The sequence below is a fragment of the Macaca mulatta genome, chromosome 13 (genome assembly GCF_049350105.2).
Source record: "Macaca mulatta isolate MMU2019108-1 chromosome 13, T2T-MMU8v2.0, whole genome shotgun sequence".
In the NCBI taxonomy this organism is placed as follows: Eukaryota; Metazoa; Chordata; class Mammalia; order Primates; family Cercopithecidae; genus Macaca; species Macaca mulatta.
In genome coordinates, this window is record NC_133418.1 from 105,119,771 (window position 1) to 105,141,603 (window position 21,833).

The window sequence follows — 21,833 nt, forward strand, 5'->3', positions numbered from 1 at the left end:
TGGAGTTTGCTGGAGGTCCACTCCAGACCCTGTTTGCCTGGATATCACCAGTGGAGGCTGCAGACCAGCAGAGATTGCTGCCTATTCCTCCTTTGGAAGCTTTGTCCCAGAGGGGCACCTGCCAGATACCAGCCAATGCTCTCCTGTATGTGGTCTCTGTTGGCCCCTACTGGGAGGTGTCTCCTAGTCAGGATACGTGGGGGTCAGGGACCCACTAGGAGATGTCTCCTAGTCAGGATACACGGGGGTCAGAGACACACTTGAGGAGGCAGTCTGTCCCTTATCAGAGCTCGAACGCTGTGCTGGTTGATCCGCTGCTGTCTTCAGAGCTGCCAGTTAGGGACATCTAAGTCTGCTGAAGCTGCGCCCACAACCGCCCCTTCCCCCAGGTACTCTGTCCCAGGGAGGTGGAAGTTTTATCTATAAGTCCCTGATTGGGGCTGCTGGCTTTTTTTCAGAGTTGTCCTGCCTGGAGAGGAGGCGGTCTGGCTGCAGGGGCCTTGCCGAGCTGGGGTGGGCTCCGCCCAGTTTCAACTTCCCAGCAGCTTTGTTTACACTGTGAGGGTGAAACCACCTACTTAAGCCTCAGCAATGGTGGATGCCCCTTCCCCCACCAAGCTCAAGCATCCCAGGTTGAGCTCAGACTGCTGTGCTAACCACGAGACTTTCAAGCCAGTGAATCTTGAGCTTACTGGGCTCCGTGGGGGTGGGACCTGCTGAGCCAGACCACTTGGCTCCCTGGCTTCAGCCCCCTTTCCGGGGGAGTGAACGGTTCTGTCTCGCTGGTGTTCCAGGTGCCACTGGGGTATGAAAAAAAACTCCTGCAGCTAGCTTGGTGTCAGCCCAAATGGCCGCCCAGTTTTGTGCTGGAAACCCAGGGCCCTGGTGGCATGGGCACCGGAAGGAATCTCCTGGTCTGCAGGTTGTGAAGACTGTGTTAAAAGTGCAGTATCTGGGCTGGAGTGCATGGTACAGTCCCTAATGGCTTCCCTTGGCTGGGAGAGGGATTTATTTCCCCATGCCCTTGCACTTCCCAGGTTAGGTGACGCCCCACCCTGCTTTGGCTCATCCTCCTTGGGCTTCACCCACTGTCCAATCAGTCCCAATGAGATGAACCAAATGCAGAAATCACTCACCTTTGCGTCGATCTTGCTGGGAGCTGTTCCTATTCGGCCACGTTGCCAGCCAAGGTCAACTTTTTTTTTTTTTTTTTTTTTTTTGAGACAGAGTCTTGCTCTGTCGCCCTGGCTAGAGTACAGTGGCGCAATCTCGGCTCACTGCAAGCTCTGCAAGGTCAACTTTTTTAGATCCCACATATGAGTGAGAACATGTGATATTTGTCAGAAATGTCCATTTTAGAAATCACTTGTGTATCTGTGTTTCTAAAGATTTGTAGTTTTCTTCTTGTTGGCTCTAAACGTTTATTTTTCAGTTTATTCCTAACATTAACAATGTTAATGATAACATTGTTGTCATTAACAATGAGGTTGTATAATTTTTTTTCTAATTGGTTATTATATATAAAAATTATTTTTCTATTTGTTTATTTTATAACTGACCTTCATTTAGTTTTGACTAGTATATGATATAAATTATACACTTTTTAAAATAGCTGTATCGTATTCAATTTATACACCATTTTTAGACTTAAAAGAACAGTTAGATCTTTAACTTGAGATGCTTCACCTACTGGGTGAAGATCTCTATATGCCTCATTTTTTTTTTTGTCAGTGGTAAAATGATCTGAAACAATGTATAACCTGTAAAGTATTACCCTTGAACCTATTATGCTTTGGATATGAAATTAGAGGATATTGTTTATTATAACTGAATGATTACATTTTATATACATTTATTCTACTAAACTTTGTTGTAAATACTTGACCCCAGAACCAGTTTATAGGATTCTGATTGTAAAACACTTGAATATATTGTTTTAAGCTTGTTTTATGAAATTTTTGACATACTATAACAAAGTATTTTTAAGATTCCAAGGTCTAGAGAAGAAAAAGATACAAATTGGTTATAAATCTAATGTCAAGTCTAATATTGTCTTAATATTAAATCGAATATTAAGTCTGCATTTTTAAATTATACTTTAAGTTCTGGGGTACATGTGCAGAGCGTGCAGGTTTGTTGCATAGGTATACATGTGCCATGGTGGTTTGCTGCACCCCTCAACCGTCATCTACATTAGGTATTTCTCCTAATGCTATGCCGCCCCTAGTCCCCACCCCCGACAGGCCCAAGTCTATAGTGCATTTTAAAGAAAGATTTTTATCTCCAGTATAATTGCAAATAAGATGCTGTAACTCGAATTGTCTGAACTGACAACTTGGAGACTCATTTTCACTTTTTCACAAAATCCTATTGTTTCAGTGAGACAAACAACAAAATCAGTAATACAAAAGCAATGATCTGTCCAAAGAAACACAAAGAAAAAAACATATTATTTTATACTGTTTTGCTTATATTGTTTTGCTTTTTTTTTTTTTTTAACAAAAGGAAACCTGGTATTATCTTGCAGTTTATGACTAACATAGTATAATACTCATTTGCTGTTTCTGAAGTGCCACAGAAATTTCTAACATAAATTGAAGAAAAATTGACACCAAAATTGTGTGTGTGTGTGTGTGTGTGTGTATTTCTGAGCTGGCACAGCCATGTGTAGCATTTGGTGGTGGTTCTTTTCACAGGATGAGCTGTTAGCCAGCTTCACAGACCCTTGGGTATCATGTAGCCTAGTTCCTCCTCCTAGCGCTCCCATCTCTCAACACTGTTTGCTTTCAGTTTGTTCATGCAAGTTCAACGAAAACACCTTAACTTAGATTCTTCCTTATGCATGTTTATAATACCATAATAATTATTTTTAAAAACCCACATTGTCCTGTTTTCTTAGCTCTTCATCTGAAAGACTATGAAGACATCATCCCTCCTGTGGAGATCTACTCTCTGCTAGCACTCTGCGCATGTGCCAGCAGAGCCTTTGGGACTTGTTCAAAAGCTTTCATTAAACTTAAATCTTTAGAGACCCTCAGTTCAGAACAGAAACAGCAGTATGAAGACCTCGCTTTAGAAATATTCACCAAACATACTTCAAAAGATAACAGAAAACCTGAATTGGACAGCCTTATGGAAGGGTAGGCTAATTTTAATTAGTGGATGTCATTCTACCTTATTAGAAGCTTGGATTTCTAGATGTGCAATGTTTAATGTAGGAAGTAAAGCACTAAATTTTGAAGCAATTCACATTAACATTATACCCTATTTTATTTATTCTTACAAGTGTATTCATGCTTTTATTTTTTCATTGTAAGAAAGGTTTTTTCTTGAAAAAACTTTTTTAAATGAAAGTATTTGACATTAATCTTGGAATTTTTATTCTTTAGGTTTTTTTAAGTGTATTAAATAAATTAAGTTAGACTAATGAGAAGTTTTAAAGTATAATGAATTGTTTCTCCCCTTGTTTTACAGTGGAGAAGGGAAACTGCCAACATGCGTTGCCACAGGAAGCCCGATCACTGAGTATCAATTCTGGATGTGCAGTGTATGCAAGCATGGTGTCCTTGCCCAGGAAATAAGCCACTACAGCTTCTGCCCCTTATGCCATAGTCCAGTGGCTTAAAGGAATGATAAACTGTATGTAACTGTAAAATATAGGTAACATATATACATGGCTATATGCTGTATGTGTAATAAGGTTTATTTCTATGAGTTTTGTATGAAAATAAGCCTCATTATTTATAGTTGAATTTTTGCACAAAATACATGTTAATAAAATAATTTTTTAAAGCAATACAACTGTGAAATAATAAGGCTGATTTTCATATAAATGTATGAAAATCAACCATATTTTCTGTCTGCCTCTCTCTTTTGTCTATCTTGTATTTGGTTACATGATACCATGGGAATATTCCAAATAAATATTTTTCTCACAATGTCAAGGTAACTGAATTCATTAAAAAATCTTGAAGGGAGTGGGGAGCAGGGGAGGCATGGGAGTGGGGCAAAGTTGAATTTAGAGAATTTTTATAACCCATGTTACAAGGAAGTTAAACAATTGTAATAGCGAAATGAGCTTTCTCTGTAGCCATAGTTAATTAAATAAGCGTTGAATGTCTTCTTTATTATATATTCAGAAGTGAGGCGATGGCATTTTAAGACATTTTTTACAATGTCTTAAATAAGACATTAGAAACAATAAATTGTTTCTAATAGCCCTATTCCTCTATTTTAAAACCTGTCCTTTTAGTTTCATTCAAGAGATGGCATTTGGAATTTACACTTTCATATGATTGTGCAGAAAACTTGGCTCTATTTATAATGAAAATAACAAACAAAAATATCCATTTTGTAGTTATAGCTTCTATTGAAACATTGTCACTAAGCTGGACCCTTTATTTACACAAGTATTGTTGAGGGAGTGATTCTTTCTTGATATGCATCTGTTTTCATGGATTATTAATTTAGAAGATAAACAGTTGTGATCTGTAATGGACCATTTCTTATGTCTTTTATATAGCAAATAATGTTCTCTGTTTATTTCTCATGAATTCCCATTTTGTGGCTAAAGACAGAACTTTGCACTATTTCATCAAGATTATTTTATTGAGGTTTGGCTTACCTTTAGTAGAGGCAATACATAGAGATACGCAACTTTGTTATTGCAGCTACAATACACTTTCTCAATCTGATGTTTTTGTCTTGTAGAGACCAAGGCAAGTTCAGCATGTTGCAGATTGGGAATAGTGAGCTATGAGAAGAGATTTAGAGCCTAGATGAGCTTAGGATAGATAGTGGGCTCATAGGCCTACATAAAAAGAGGAGACCAGAAGTCTTTGAGGTCTCTGTCTCTCTTCATGTACCTTGTGGAAAATTACCTTTGTACAATGGTAGCCTCTAAATACATTACCTAGCAAGCTATCCCAGAGGTCAAGGAACAGAAAGCCTTACAAACCAAATAAAAATTCTCAAAATACATTGGTTTATTAAACCAATTTGCAATACACAGTGAGGAACAAGGAGAAAGCAATGATAGATTAACACTGTTAGTGTAGCGTGCCAGTGAGGTGGAAAGACCACAACACCTGAATCATAGGTTATGTAATGTTTTTATGTCCTGACTCACACTCTGTCACATAAGCTTTCCCCTAATAGTGGGGTTACAAGGAGGACCAGAGTGGCCGTTTGAGCCAGACAACTCAATCAGATGAAATGTGCCTGAGGCCAACGACGTACACTTGTTCTCTAGAAGGGTCTCAGGGGCCAGTACACTTTTACCACAGTAATAGCTTGCCTATTAGTCTGCTGAGCAGCCATGAATTTTATTGTATTTCTTGGGTAAGGACAGGCCAGAATGAGTGTCACCAGTGGGTAACTGAATCAACTTCTCACACATATTGAGGGCTTTATATGTCTCATGCATACTTAGTGTGTCATGAATATTTGATATCTTTGTGGCTTTTCATATTTTGAATGCTTCATGAATATTTGATATCTCTTTCTCCTTTCTATCTGTGGTCACACATACATGCTCTATTAACTTTTGTCTAATATGTCTCCTAAGTTACTAACTTACTTATCTAAATTTAACACAATGAATTTCAGCTTTCTCATTTGTTTTCTTCTATACCAGAATGGAAAATTTCCCCAAATCAGAAAATCACATTCTAACAAAGAAGTCTAAGACAATACATCTCCTGTTGAACTTACATCTTTCCACAGGACTTCTATTTTTAGGGATGAGACTGTTCTCTGCTTCATCAAGGAAAGAGAAATGTTCAGGGTTGTAGGGATGGCACACTTACTAGCTTTGCCTGTCTGAAAGGTTCCTGCAGGACAGTTTGGTCAGAGCTGCAATTCTTGGTCCATGGTTGAATGCTTGAGTATTTCTTCCTTCCCTTTCCTATCTCAGGAATCAGCTGAGAATTCATTTGATTGTCATGCCTCTGGCCCCTTACTGTGATTTGTTGGTTACACTTTCATTTGCTTTAATTCTAGGATCACCTGTTGACTCCTCAGACTTCACCTAACTTTGGAAACTCTCTTTTGGAGCCTTCTCATTTCCCCCTAATTCTGTGCTGCCTGAGCTCTAGAATTTTCCCACCAATGAATTACTCCAGGTAGATTCTGAGTTGCTGGATCTAGTTGATATTTAAACAATATGTAGTTGATATTTCTAATTCAGTTGGATCCAGAAACCAGTATCTTTTAAAACAACCTCTCATACCTTGTGGACCTAATTATCATATATGTATATGTGTGTGTGTGTGTGCGTATGTATATGGACAGACACATCTTTTTTACTTTTGTAAAAGCTTATGCCTCTTTGGTATCTATATCTGTTAAAGTTTTAATGATCTGCCATAATGTCTTGGGGACCTTTGTCTTGTATGTAAATAGTACTAGAGAAAAAACCTGTATTATGAATTGATCTAGTTGGTTTTATTCGACATGAAGGCAATTTCAAGATAACAACACTAACAAACTCTCCCTTGACTAGGGGGACAAAGAAAAGCAAAATTGACCATAAAAAACAATTACCCGGTGAGAAGTTGCATAAACAGAATTAGGTAGTATACTGAAGACAGCATCATTAAACAGTTATGTTGTTCTCCTTGCAAAAAACATGTACTGACTCCCTTTGAGTAATGCCAAGTTGTTTTTTTATTATAAAACTTGCCCTTAATTACATGTTTCAAAGTGGTGTGGTGGGCCAAAGTATTGAAATGATGGAACTGACTGATGAAGCTGTACAAATAAGCAGTGTGCCTAACAAGCAACACAGTAATGTTGACATGCTTAATTCACAAATGCTAATTTCATTATAAATTATTTTGCTAAAGTACACTTTGAAATTATTTTTCTGTATTCCAAGAGCTGAGATCTTAGATTTTATGTAGTATTAAGTGAAAAAATGCGAAAATAATAAACATTGAAGAAAAAATAACTTGTGTTTATTCCACGTTTTCTTTATAACTTATGGAGAACATGGTGTTTGCTTTGTCTTGATTTAAGTATGCTGATGGGGGTTGGTTAGGAGGGTATTGGGCTCCAGAGTGGAGAAGGGGAAGAGGGAGCAGGAGGTACAATAGATATACAGTACCACTTTTGCTACCAAACAAGGGGGAAAAAACCCCAAGAGACTGAATAAATTGCTGTATTATGTCTTTATAATGAGAGCTACCAGCTCCTAAGATATTTCTCTAAAGTTAAAAAAAATTAAATTATACCTCCAGCTGATTGAAGTCCACCCTTTCCACACTGATGTGCAATTATATGAAAAAAAAAAAAAAAACCCAAAAACAAAACAAAACAAAAAAACAAGTCCATATATGCAGGTACCAATTTCTGGTTTCTTTTTCTGTTCCATTGATCTGTTTGTCTTTCTTTGGCCCAAAGCAGAATGTCTCAGTTATTATAGTTTTTAAAATAGGTCCTGCTATCTGGTACAAGTCCTACTTTGTTTTTCTTCTTCAAAAATGTTTTGTCACTCTCAGTCCTTTGCACTTCTTTTTTACATATACAACCATATAACCGTGCTTAATGACTGCTTTTTTTTAAAAAAATACTTCTCAATTGTCATATCTGTTATTTCTTTTTATCATCTTATTGCATTGGCTAGGATACCCAAAACAATGCTGAATAATTAAAGTGATGATACTGGGCATCCTTGTCTTATTCTTAATCTCAAAGGAAATTTTTCAATATTTTAAGAAATCATTGCTTATTATATTTTCTGTAGACATTTTGTCGGTAGGTTTTAACAAGTATGTCTTCTTGTCCTAGTTTGCTAGGGAGTTGAATTTTATTAACTGAATTTTCTACATCTGTTGAGATTTTTCTTCAATTTGTTGATGTGGTGAGTTAAGTACTACAAGCAAGAATACTTGATAATGCTAAAAACTGCTATTCACAATAACAATGTAACATCTAAGAGTATCTGTAGACATAACACCTAATATCTATGCTCATAGCAACCACCTTTATAAAGCAGAAACTGCAGTGGATGCAACAAAATCAATTAATAGAAATACAGTAATAATGACTTCAATGCAATGTTGTGATGATCTCTTATAGAAAACACACTTGCCACTTGATTTTTCCCTATTTTTTATGTGATGAAATACACATGGCATAAAATTTACTATCTTAACCATTTTTAATTGTTTTTAAATTTAATATTTTACAAGACATGGTCTAGCTCTGTCGCCCAGGCTGGAGTGCAGTGGCACAATCATAGCTCACTGCAGCCTCAAACTCCTGAGCACAGTAATCCTCCCGCCTCAGCTTCCCAAAGTGCTGGGATTACAGGCATGAACTCTTGCACCTTGCCTATATTAATCATTTTAAGTGTACAGTTAAAGTGGAATTAACTATATTTATTAAATACATTCATATTGTACATATTTCACCACTACCACCACCACCACCACCATCCATCCATCCATCTCAGAATTCTTTATCTTGCAAAACTGAAACTGTATGCTCATTGAACAGTAACTCCCTATCCCCCTTAAAGCTGTCCCTGGCAACCACATTCTACTTTCTGTCTTTATGAATTTGACTACTCTAGGTACCTCATAAAAACGGAATCATTCAGTCTTTTTGTGGTTGGCTTAATTCACTTCATGTAATGTCCTCAAGGTTCATCCATGTTGTAACATGTGGCAGAATTTCTGTTCTTTTAAAGACTGAATAATATTCCATTGTATGAGTATACCACATTTCGCTTATCCACTCATCTGTTGATAGACACTTGGATTGCTTCCACCTTTTACCTAGTGCAAACAATACCGCTATGAACCTGGATGTGTAAATATCTCTTTAAGACCATGCTGTCAGATATTTTGGGTATATACTTAGAAGTGGAATTGCTGAATCAAATAGTAATTTTATTCTTAGTATTTGAAGAAGTGTCATACCATGTGATTGCACCATTTTACATTCTCACCAATAGTGCACAAAGATTCCAGTTTCTTCACATCCTCACCAATACTTATTTCTTCTTAATAGTTTCCATCCTACTGGAATGGTGAGAAGTGGTATTTGATTGTAGCTTCGATTTGCATTTTCCTAATTATTAGTGACATTGAGCATTTTTTCATGTTCTTATTGGCCATATGTGTATCTTCTTTAGAGAAAAGTCTATTCAAATCCTTTGCCCATTTCTACATTGGGTTGTTTTGCTTTGTTGTTGTTGTTTTTGGAAGTTCTTTGTATATTCTGGGTATTAATCCCTTATCAGATATATGACTTGTAAATATTTTGTTTTATTCCGTGGGTTGCTTTTTTACTCTGACGGTGTCTTTTATGCACAAAAGTTTTTAAATTCTCATCAAGCCCAATTTGTCTAGTTTTTTCTTTTGTTGCCTGTGCCACTGATGTCATATTCACAAAATCATTGCCAAATTCAGTGTTGCTAAGTTTTTGCCATATGTTTTTTCCTAAGAGTTCGTAATTTAATTCTTACATTTAGGTCATGATCCATTTTGATTTAATTTTTGTATGTGTTGTAACAGTCCAACTTCATTATTTTGCAGTGGATATCCAATTTTCCTAGCACCATTTGTTTAAAAAACTGTCTTTATGCCAATAACACACTTGTTTTGGGTAATGTAGCTTTGTAGTAAGTTTTGAAATCAGGAGTGAGTCCTTAAACTTTGTTCTTTTTCCAAAATTATTTTGGCTATTTGAGAGCCCTTGTAATTCCATATGAATTTTAGGATGGAGTTTTCTATTTCTGCAAAAACATCATTGGGATTTTGATAAGGATTCCATAGAATCTGAAGATTGGTTTATATAATATTAACATCTAAACAATATTGTCTTCTAATCCATGAACATGAGATGTCTTTCCATTTGTCTTCTTTAATTTCTTTTAGCAATGTTTTATAGTTTTAATTGTACAACTCTTTTACTTTCTTGGTTAATTCCTAAATATTTTTTTTGTTCTTGATGTTACTGTAGACGGAATTGTTTTCTTTTTTCTTTCTTTTTTTGAGAGGGAGTCTTGCTCTGTTGCCCCGGCCGGAGTGCAGTGGTGCGAGGCACAGTCTTGGCTCACTGCAACCTCCACCTCCCAGGTTCAAGCGAGTCTCCTGCCTCAGCCCCTTGAGTAACTGGGATTACAGGTGCCTGCCACCACATGTGATTAATTTTTGTATTTTTCATAGATACAGGGTTTTGCCATGTTGGCCAGGCTGGTTTCAAACTTCTGACCTCAAGTGATCCACCCATCTTGGCCTCCCAAAGTGCTGGGATTACAGGTGTGAGCCACCGTGCCTGGCTGGAATTTTCTTAATTTCCCCTTTTGGGATAGCTTCATTGTTAGTGAATAAAAATGCAATTGATTTTTGCATGTTGATTTCATATCCTCCTACTTTCATATCCTCCTACCTTGCTGAATTCATTTATTAGTTATAACCATTTTTAAATAGAATATTTAGTGTTATCTATATGTAAGAGCATATCATTTGTGAAGAGATAATTTTACCTCTTCCTTTCCAATGTGGATGGCTTATTTTTAAATTATTTTCTCGCTTAATTACTGTGGCTAGAACTTCCAGTGCTGTGTTGAATAGGAGTACGAAAGTGAGCTTCCTTGTCTTGTTCCTGATTTTGTAGGATAATCTTTCAGTTTTTCACCATTGAATATGATGTTCACTGTGTTTTATACACGTCTTTTATTATGTTGAGGCAGACCCCTTCTATTCCCTGCTTGAGTGTTTTTGTCATGAAAGGGTTTTGAATTTTGTCAAATGCTTTCTCTACCTAAATGGAGGTGATCATAAAGTTTTTTCCCTCCATTCTGTTACTGTGCTGTATTACATTGATTTTTTTTCCTCAACTGCTATTGATTGATTTTCATGTGTTGAATTATCCTTGCATTTCTAGGAATAAATTCCACTTGGTCATGGTGTATAATCCTTTAATTATGCGACTAAATTCAATTTGCTAGTATTTTATTGAAGATTTTTGCATCAAAGTCATAAATGATATTGATCTGCAGTTTTCTTCTAGTGTCTGTGTTTGGCTTTGGTGTCAGAGCAGTGCTCGCTTTATAGAGTGATTTAGAGTTTTCTTTCCTTTTCAGTGTTTTGGAAGAGTTTAAGAAGGACTCGTGTTGGTTCTTCCTTAAACATTTAGTAGAATTCATCAGTGCAGCCACCAGGTCCAGGGCTTTTCTTTGTCAAGAGGTTATTTTTAGATTACTGATTGAATCTCCTTACAAATTACAGGTTAATATGGTTTGTCTGTGTCCTCACCCAAATCTCATCTTGAACAGTAGCTCCCATAATTCCCACATGTTGTGGGAGGGAGCTGGTGGGAGATAATTGAATCATGGGGGCAGTTTCCCCCATACTGTTCTCGTGATAGTGAATAAGTCTCACAAAATCTGATGGTGTTATAAGGGATTTCTCCCTTCACTGTTCTTTCATTTTCTCTTGTCTGCCGCCATGTAAGACACGCCGTTTGCTTTCTGCCATGATTGTGAGGCTTCCCCAGCCACGTGGAACTGTGAGTCCATTAAACCTCTTTTTTCTTAAAAAAACAAAAAACCCAGTCTTGGGTATATCTTTACTAGCAGCGTGGAACAGAATACTACACAGGTCTATTCATATTTTCTATTTCTTCATGATACAATCTTGGTAGGTTTTTTGTTTCTAGGCATTTGTTCATCTAGTTTGTCCCATTTTTCGGCACACAATTGTTCATAGTACTCTCTTATAATCCTCTTTATTTCTGTAGAATTGATGGTAATGTTCCCATTTTCATTTCTGATTTCAGTAATCTGAGTCTTTTTTTTCTTAGTCAATTTAGCCCAAATTTTACTAATTTTTGTTAATCTTTTTAAGAACCAACTTTTGGTTTTGTTGATTCCATTTTTCTGTTTTATCTGTTTTGATTTTGTATTATTTTATTCCTCTGCTAGCTTTGTGTTTGCCATTGGTTCTTGATATTTAATGTTAACATGTTTTACTTTTTTATAAATCTGTTAATATTCCAACTGTTTAATATAATTGCTTTCCTTTGTAATCCTGTTTTAAAACACTTGAAAACACTGAAACGACATAGGCTTCACCACACTTGCAAAGGTGCCATAGCACAAAAAAGGTTAAGATTTTTACTCCTATTTAGAACCCCCCTTCCCAAACCCCCAATTTTCATTACATATACTGCTATTTTCCTCTTAGATCACTGGTTTTTAGACACATAAATATCCCTGTTGTTCCTTGAACAGAACAAAGCATAACTTCTACTCAGGTGCAGGGGCTCATGCCTGTAGTCCTAGCACTTTGGGAGGCTGAGGTGGGCAGATGTCTTGAACCCAGGAGTTAGAGATTAGATTGGACAACATGGGGAAACTACATCCCTACAAAAAATACAAAAATTGGCTCACTGCCAACCACTTCCACCCAAGTTCAAGGGATTCTCGTGCCTCAGACTGCGGAGTAGGCTGTGATTACAGGCACCTGCCACTATGCCCGGCTAATTTTTTGCATTTTTAGTAGAGACGGGGTTTTGCCATGTTGGCCGGGCTGTTCTCGAACTCCTGACCCAGGTGATCCGCCCGCCTCGGCCTCCCAAAGTGCTGCGATTACAGGCATAAGTCACAGCGCCCGGCCATCTCCACCTTTTCTTATCTCTCAAAAGAAATAACATCTCTGGCTTTATGTAGAATAGTGTATACTGCCACATCAGTGTTTGAGTCATTCCCCAGAGGAGAGGGGAACTACCCCTCCATTTTTTTTTTTTTTGGCAACATCTCATCTTCCTTTTGCTGTTGCTTCCCCCCACACACACTTGGTTTTCTTCTATCCTACACTTCAGATTTCTGTTTCGTGTTTTTTTTTTAATATTGAAAAGATGACACTGCCCCAAGAAGCAAAAATAAATGGGAACTGAAAAAAATTTTCTTAAAAAAATTTTTATTTATTTAATCTCTTAAATCACCTGGAATGAATATTATGTCAACTGGGAGCTTAAATGCTTAAATGTATTTTACCCCAAATGGTTAATCCTCCCAATAGCACTCATTTGAATAATCTGTCCTTTTCTCCATATATGTTACATGTCTTTTACAAAATACAGCCTATTTGGGGCATGTTTCTGGGCTTTTGTTCTATTGAGCTGTCCATTTGCTTACACCAGAAATGCCAGTTTATTTTTTGTAGTTTTCCAATCTTTCAATTTCTATCAGTGTTTATTTAACATTAATCCACTGTATTTGTATTTTTTCAGTGGTGGTAAATGGAAAAAATTAAAAATCTAATGAAAGCAGCCAAAAAGCACACAATTTATGTCCTGTTAAGACTTCTGCATGCAAGTATCATGCTCCAAATATATTTTTCATCTTTACTTTTTCTGACGGAAAGGGCTCAAGTACTTTCGGAAGCAAAACAGAATTGACAGACCCCGAAAAGATACACAGCAGGCATGTAGGGTAGCGTGGGTGGCAACTGTTCTTACATAATTTTAATTTGAATTAAACGTAATGTAACTAATAACTTTTTAGATTTCCCTTTGCCATAAACAGGGAATATAACTAACATCAAAGATTCCAGACTCTCGACACAATATACTACTAATCGTAACACAATTCTAGAGAATCAAAAAAGGTAGAGACGTTTAGACCGCGGAACAGACCTGGTGGAATGTCGACCCAAAGCGTTTCAGGGTAGACAAAGCCTGCTGAGAACACCCTAAACGCGGAGTTTTGCTAAGTAGTGGACGCTGAAAGGCAAGGGAGCGACAGGAAGCCCGCAGGCTAATTCGCCATTAAGAAACAGAACCGTGGCTTCTCCCACCTCCAGCGTCATCGGCCCCCAATCCACTGTAACAAACGGATAGTGTCTCGCACCATCAGACAAGGGACTTGGAAATCACTTTGAGACCACGCATCTGCGCCTCTTCTAACAAACGAGGAAGGAGGGTCCAAGCGCGGTAACAACATACTTCACAGGGCGCACTGCAAACGCCCTCCCTGCAGCGGAACAGTTATCTCGCGAGACGACGGGTCCCCAGAAGTCACAAACCTAGCGCCAAGATTGGCTGTCAAAGTAGAGTCCAGGGTGCGGAAGTGGCTTTGTGGTGCCACCTTTGGCCGCTCAGAGGTCAACACCCATTCTACACCGAAAACTAGGCCTTGGCTGCTATGGAAGGACAGCAGGGGGAAAAAAGCCACGCAACCCTAACACTCGCCCAGGCTCATTTCAACAAGGGCGAGTACGCGGAGGCCGAGACGCTGTACTCCGCTTACATTCGCCAGTGCGCCTGCGCGGCCTCCAGCGGCGAGAGTCCCGGGAGGTAACTATCGCGAGACCTGGGGCCGCAGCGATCCCGGGTGGAGGCTACGTTGCGGCTCTCTGGGCTCGTGTTTTCGCTGCTGGAGCTCACGGGCGGCGAGTGTCGTAACCCAGCACTAGGACTGAGCGGGCCGACGTTCGTCTTTCTAGAAAGGCCTAGGCGAGGCCTAGGATGAGGGCGGCGGAGAACGCGGGGAGGGAGCCCACCCGCGAAGAGCCGTCTGCCGCGACGGTGCGGGGAGCTTCCGGGAACCGAACTCCCTGAGGGCTCCTCGGACGCGGGCCGCCGCTTTTCACCCCGCCGTCTCTCCTTCCACGTTCCTCATTCCCACCCAAAGACTTAGGACAGATAGGGATTTTCCACTTGTGATTTTAGCTGGCGGGAAATCCGCGACCTGGGAAGGGAAGGGGTCACGGCTGCGTAGGGCCACGGTACCGCGACTCCCACCTCAGTGTCACAGCGCTGGCTTTTGGTGGTGGTATGAAAAACGTTTATGTAGAAAAGAGCATAACGAACGTCTAGGTGTTTATCGCTTGGCTTAAGCATTATCAGTTTGCCCATAGTATTCATCCATGGGTGTTTCAGAAGGAACTTCCGTATCATCGAATAGTTACTTAATATCAAGTAGTCAGTGTTGGAACCTTTCTGATCGACTAATAAGGTGTTTTGTTCTTTGGTTCGCTTTTCGCAGTTGGTTCAAGTCAGGATACACAGCAAGTCTTTTTAAGTCTCTCCACCTTCTCTTCCCAACACAGTTTTTCCTTTGTTAAGGAAACCGATTCTTGTGTCCTTTGAGATTCCGCGTTTTGGACTTGCTGACTGAATCTCTTCTGTCATTTAATGTGGTCATCTGTCTCATACTGCTGTGAATTGGTAGTTAAACCTTGAGGTTTGATCCAATTGAATTCAGATTCAGTATCATGGCAAGACTACTTTTTAGGTGGGTACACGTGTATACTTTCACCAGGAAGCACATAATGATTGGCTAGCTTTCTTTTTGTGATGTTAGCAGATTCACCTGCTACTATCTGCTTACCCAAAGCATCTTTTCGGCTTGTGCCTGGATGTGTAGCATTTGTTTATACTCCAAGTCTTGCTTGATGGGGCTTGTTGATGGTACGGAGTGGACCAGGATGAGAAAAGAACAGAGGGGTTGATTGAACAGCTTTTTGAACAGTTGTGAGTTGTCTGTTGTGGAGTTGAGTTTTCTAGACAGGATGCCAGCTTGTCTTTTGTATGAGGCTTCACTGAGGACTTGATTCTTACCCTGTTTGTTACACTTGTATGAAATTAAACCGGAAAGATAAAATTACCTTCTCATTTCAATAACACACGAGAATAATAATAGACGTTTCTGAACAGATAATAAGATGATACCATCTACTTTCCTCAATGCACCTTTAGAAAGCTAAACTATTCATGTTTCGAGCTCTAAGAATAGACTTATCTAGTAGATTTAAAAAAGTATTCATAAGCACCAGGTATACTGATGCTGTCTAGTCTTGTTATTCTTCCTTCTTTGCACATCTCAGCCTAAGAACACAAGTGTCTGTAGCAAATGTAATAGCTATGCCTTACCAGCACAGGAAAGACAGTTTGTCATAGCCCAGTCGAAGGGATTTGAATTCCAGTCTTGGCACTGCCACATGGCTAATGTCTCAGCCTGTTTTTCATCTGTAAAATAAGCTTTGGTAAAATTCTAGGAACTCATGGATTGAAACTGAATTCTGTCATTTCAACTTTTTCCCTTCGATTTATATTCTGGAGCTTACATTTATTTTTTAAGTATTGGGTCACTGAATCATTTTGAAACAATATTTGCAATTTTTGAATGCCTTGCGTTTTGAACAGTTTGTGATGTTTTCTTTTAATATCTAAAGTATAGCTTTAGTCATAAACCTAATTTCCAAAATACTATTTTTTTTGCGAAAGTTAGCAAATCCTAAAAATTCACATTTGGGCTAGGTAACTTAAATGAATTCCATTATAATAAATGCTATCATTACAAAAATTTTAATATTACAAAATATTTCAGCTTCAACTGTTGGTCCATTTCTTTAAAATATGAAACAAAATTTCCACATGAAAAAGCCTTTTAGAAGTTGATTTAATAAGATCTAATTCTAAATCTAACATTTTATGATACTCTGAATATATTACGAATATATAATTAGTATTAAAAACTTATAACAATAATTCTGAAACTTCGATTTAATGACTAAAACCTTACTGGCATCCTGAGATTGCGTTTTTCTTCAAACTCTCTACTGGGAGCAGTTCAACTAGTGTCATGTCAGACATAGGTGAAGGGGAGTGGTGCCCTCTTGTAATCTAGGTTTTAACAGGGGTGCTTAGTGGCATTCAGAAGTATCCTTACACCCAGTCTCTATCACAGCTCATAGAATAGACAATTTCTAAAATTGCAACAGTTCCTCTCCATCGTTAGCAAACTTGGCTGAAGGAGGCCCTTGGGCTGTGAGTGCCTCTTAGGGTAGCAGTAGTTACAGTGCCTGTCTGAAATCTCAAGACACTACTCAAGAGAAGTACCTTTTACTTACACTAACTGCATTCACAGATATTTTTGGAGGACTATACTTTTTACTACGGGGTATTACAAAGAAGTGACAGATGAGTTCTGTGTTTGGTTCTAATTTGAGAATTGCTTTGGGAAAAAAGAAAGGGAAACAGAATTATCCCTGACTCAGAGCAGAGCCACTAATGCTCTCTGTGCAGACTATTTGTCCTGTGCATAGAAAGGTTCAGGGCGGCCAGGGGCTGTGACCTGTTGAGCTGGCGGCTGGTCAGAGCTACCTGGGTGTCCAGCCCAGGAAAGGCTGCTAATTTAAAGCTCTTTGGGCAACCTCTAGTGCCCTCAGGTGCAGAGCCAGTTCCGCACAAAGGACATCCAAACTGACTGAAGCCCTGAGGGGGCTAAAGGAGCCCACCCTCCTAGCAGGAAGCCAGCGTGGCATTGGGGAGGATGCCAGCTGAGGCTGGAGGGAGGGCAACTCTGTCCCCAGAGATAACTTCCTGGGGATCATAGCATGTTGAATTTTCACCTAGCGTTAACTTTAGTTCTTTATTGGTGGAAAATGATTTCAAATCTCATTGTTTTAAGATCACTTAAAAATTTGAGAATGAAATTGATTCACATTGTGACATGTCCATAGCATACTTGGGGTTTTCCCTCATTGCTTAGCATTTAACTGATCTGTCTTCTTTGCCCTGCTGGTGTGTGCTTAGAAAAATGAAGAATCATTTTAATGTTATATTCAGCAGGACAAGTTGTTAGTGAACGCACTAGAAAGTTAGTATGCTTTTCAGGTTGACATTGTAGTGGTATAACCCTACAAAAGTAGATAACAGGGTTACACAGAAATTGCTTTTAGCTCTTTATTTATTTGTATGGTTTTTCTTCAGCTTGGATTTTCAGTGTTGATGCTGCATGTTATAAGGCTGTGAAGTTTGACAATACCCAAAAGAGAATGAAAGTGGAAATGAGAGGAATTTGGTAACACAGTGTTTTTAATGTGAACTTTTTGTTTAAAGCAAATGCAGCCCTGAGGATTTGGCTACTGCATATAACAACAGGGGGCAAATCAAGTACTTCAGGGTTGATTTTTATGAAGCCATGGATGACTACACATCTGCCATAGAAGTCCAACCCAATTTTGAAGTTCCATATTACAACAGAGGGTTGATACTGTATAGGCTGGGTAAGAATTTTTTTTCTTTTTGGGTTTTGTCATTGACTGTATTCTGTTACTTCAGAGGTCTCAAATATTGTAAAACTAACGTAGTAATCAAATTTTAAAGTTCTGTGAAATTTAGGTTTAGAGCTTGGAACAAAGGAAGTGTCCCTGAGTTTATTTTAGGCTTTTGATAGGCGTTATAGATCACAGCAGAGCACTGGGGTGGGAATTGGACCTGGGCGCAGGAGCCAGGGTGACCCCATTACTTTGTGCTTGTGCATTCCCAGCTGTGAAATGAAGGCAATTCAGATGATCGCCTGTGAAACTTTTCTGAGTTAAAATCTTTGAAGACACACAAGACAATAGAAAGTGAAGTTTAGATTCTTGGATTAAAGGGACCATAGGTACTGTTTCTCATTTAAAGTGTCAAAAAGAAAATTAGTTTCCTGTTTCTTAATTTTACTGCAGTTATGTAAAACAGGCGATACAGTTTTGTTAAAATTTTAAGATGATTGATAATATTTACCTGTTAAATCTCAATAAATAAACCCATAACTAATTTTAGGTGTATTATTCCCTAAGGGCACACAAAATTACTTTGATATACACATCTCTATATTATTAAGATAAAAAAGTTCCTTTACTAGAAGTGACTGAAAGCTCATAAATATAAAAGCAAAAGTACGTGTATCAAAGCTTTGCCATGAATAATATATAGAAATACTCAGTTTCTTTTCTCTTTTCCATTTTTTGGGTTCTGGTACAGGATATTTTGATGATGCTTTGGAAGATTTCAAGAAGGTCTTAGACTTAAATCCTGGATTTCAAGATGCTACTTTGAGCTTAAAACAGACTATTCTAGACAAAGAAGAAAAACAAAGAAGAAATGTTGAAAAAAATTATTGAGATTTTTAACTTAATGGAAGTATTGATTCATGATCCTTACATCTGCATCTAGTTATCAGTAATTTAAAATAGATATTGAGCTATTTTGATTTATATTTAAGAAATTAATACATTAGCACTGAAAGTTAAATAGTGTGTTTAAGGTAATTTCAGGTTGAATGGATTTTTTTTATGAAGTGTAAATAATACCAATGTATAAGTGTATATTATTATATTAAATATTACAGTAAAAAGGAATGTGTGGTGTTTTCCTCAGTAAAACTATTTTTGTGATTTTTTTATTCTCAACTATTTAAAAAATGTTACATCTACAGAAAAGTTGAAAGTATAATAAAATAAACTCTTCAGTTAAATTCATGAGTTGTTAATATTGTGCCATATTTGCTTTTTCTATTTAAATATATAACTTTTTGCTGAACCATTTGAAAATAAGGTGCCGAGGTCACAGTACTTTGCCCCTAAATATTTCAGCCTACATTTTCTAAGATTGAAGACATCCTCCTTTATAACCACAACACCATTATAATACCTAATAAAATGAATAATTCTGTAATGTCAGCCATATCCAGCCCATATTCCAAAGTGTATAGATTTTTATTTGGATCTAGAGTCAATCAGGTTTCATTGCATTTTTTATTTTTAATGTCTCTCTCAGTTCTTTTAATCTAGTCACCTGTCCATTTTCTCCCCCTAGCATTGGCTTTGAGAGTAAGGCTGTTGTATATAGCTAGGCTAGTGGGACATAATATTTAGGGTTAAAAATAAACATGTCCTACCAGAGAACAATTTGAAAGAGTTCAGCTTGAATTACACTTGATTTTCTCAAGTAATCATTGATAAAATGGGTTAAGATTTAAATATTGAACATAGTTTTCTGTCTCTGGATAATGGCAATTGTTATCAACATTTACTGAATACTATAAGCCAAGCACTGTTCAAATCATAATAATTTGGTGATCAGGTAGGAATGTATAAAAAAGTGAGGAAATGACAAAAAGCACTTACTAAATATAAAGCTTAAAAAAAATCTCTTATTTGGGTGCTGCCAACAATTAGGCCCTTATGAGGCCATCAAACACCGGGAAGAACTTGAAGGGAAAACAAACTAAAGGCAGCCATATGCTATCTATATTTTTTGTTCTTTATTGTTTGGCTTCTAGAGATTTAGACCCTGCATCTCAGATCTCCCAAACTAGTTTGTTACTGCTATGGAAAAGCTGTTCTGTAGTGGAAATTACCCTAATCAGGAGAAAGGAAAGTGTCTTTGCTTCGTGTCTCCAGAGGAAGGCGCAGAGTAACTTCTGTGGCCTCAGATGTAATCATCAGCAGCCTTAAAATATTTTTTTTTGTATGTGTATGAGTAATCTCATGAGGCAGAAAAAGTAATTGCCCTGTTTGTAGCTCATAAGCAATATCTGGCAAAATACATGGAGAATTTGGGCTATAGGTAAGTGAATATTAAGAGGAAATTAAGTTTCATGGCCTAGAAATAAAGTGTGTTTCTGGAATTATCCACACTTTCCAAAATGGTTTATCTTATATTGGAAATCTAAAAAAAGTTCTAAAATTGCATGAAAATGTAGAAAAATCCCTCTTAGGAAAACTCTTTAAAAAGTTCCCTAGACCTTGGGAGGGAAAGCTTTAAGCCATTCCACCCAGAGAAGCAAATGCTTAATGTTTAATTTTATTTTCTCTTGACTCATATTCTCTTTACTCTTGACGGGGATCAGATGGAATATGAAAAGGAAAAATTGTTTAAAATTTTCATGTGGTTAGATTTTATTCAAAATTTCTTCATCCTTTATCAGAAAAAAAAAACAGTCACTGAAGTTTAGAATCAGCAGTTGCTGATTGGAGACCCAGGCATTCATTTTCTCTTGTCTTGTTACTGGAAATAAAGAATAATTCATTTACCTTGTTTAGCATTGAAACTTTAGGCATTATTCAGATTCTAAGTTTCTGACTGACCAAATAATACCCTGGATATTTACCTTAAAAGACATTCATTACCATTCATATTTCCCACATTTCAGTATTTGTTATTTCCTTTTTCTAGTAGAAAAGTATGTTTTCCATTTTTTTCCTTTGTAAAAACAAAAGAATTGTGGTTTAAGGTTTCTCTTTCACAAAATGAGGTAAGATAGGATAAAATGGATTTAAGTTACTTTTGAGTTTAGAATATTACTCCTAACCGTAGTTGGAAAGTGTGGAGCTATTTTTTTTCTGAAATTTGGAACTGAATAAAACCCTTTATGATAGCAAAGCAAATATCCAAGTCAGTCTTTAGTCATTATCTACTTGCTCTTTTGCTCTTTTTTGGTTTTCTGTTTTCACTGGCTTCTCTACCCTCTCAATCCTAAATGTAGTCTTGGCTCCCTGCCATTTTGCAGGTCTTAAATCTTTCTCGGTGGGCCTGATATATTTCAACCCCACCTACCACTCAGCATTTACACTGATTCGTGTCTCAGTGTCTCCCTTTCTGCCAAGTCCAGCCCCCTTAAAAATTTAACTTGAAAGTAAACAGTTCCTATATAAACCATAATAGCATGATTTTTTTTTTCTTTTTTGAGACAAGGTCTCACTCTATTGCCCAGGCTGGATTGCAGTGGCTTGATGACAGCTCACTGCAGGCTTGACCTCCCTGGGCTCAGGTGATCCTCCCACCTCAGCCTCCTAAGTAGCTTGGACTATAGGCATGCACCATCATGCCCAGCTAATTTTTGTATATTTTGTAGAGATGGGGTTTCACCACATTGCCTAGGCTGAGCATAAATGTTTACTATGCAGTTTTTTGTTTTATTGAGAATAATTCACATATCATGTAGTTCACCCATTTAAAGTATACAGTTCAGTGGTTTGAAGGTAAATACAGAGTTTCGGCACGATTTTTTCAAGGTTTTTGGGTATCCTGGTCTTGAATGCAAA

General features: G+C 37.7%; 2 protein-coding genes across 7 annotated transcripts in view; both read left to right on the forward strand.

Moving 5' to 3' along the window:
* The window catches only part of WDR35 (WD repeat domain 35), a 69,655-nt gene extending 62,703 nt beyond the window's left edge, over positions 1 to 6,952 (forward strand). For 2 of the 6 annotated variants that reach the window (XM_015111777.3, XM_077960103.1), the window contains 3 exons: positions 2,900 to 3,140; positions 3,475 to 3,639; positions 6,001 to 6,952. In XM_015111777.3, coding sequence (XP_014967263.1) covers positions 2,900 to 3,140; positions 3,475 to 3,625 — 392 coding nt within the window. In that variant the 3' untranslated portion in view covers positions 3,626 to 3,639; positions 6,001 to 6,952. Of the gene's footprint in view, positions 1 to 2,899; positions 3,141 to 3,474; positions 3,939 to 6,000 lie in introns of those variants that run through there. The other 4 variants (XM_077960102.1, XM_001107482.5, XR_013403046.1 and 1 more) reach the window with 3 other exon arrangements.
* A 7,091-nt stretch (positions 6,953 to 14,043) lies between these two features.
* On the forward strand, positions 14,044 to 19,149 carry TTC32 (tetratricopeptide repeat domain 32). The gene is made up of 3 exons (NM_001257581.1): positions 14,044 to 14,310; positions 17,860 to 18,026; positions 18,769 to 19,149. The coding sequence occupies exons 1-3, from the start codon at positions 14,159 to 14,161 to the stop codon at positions 18,906 to 18,908; spliced, it is 459 nt and encodes a 152-aa protein (NP_001244510.1). The 5' UTR covers positions 14,044 to 14,158; the 3' UTR covers positions 18,909 to 19,149.
* Positions 19,150 to 21,833: the final 2,684 nt, after the last annotated feature.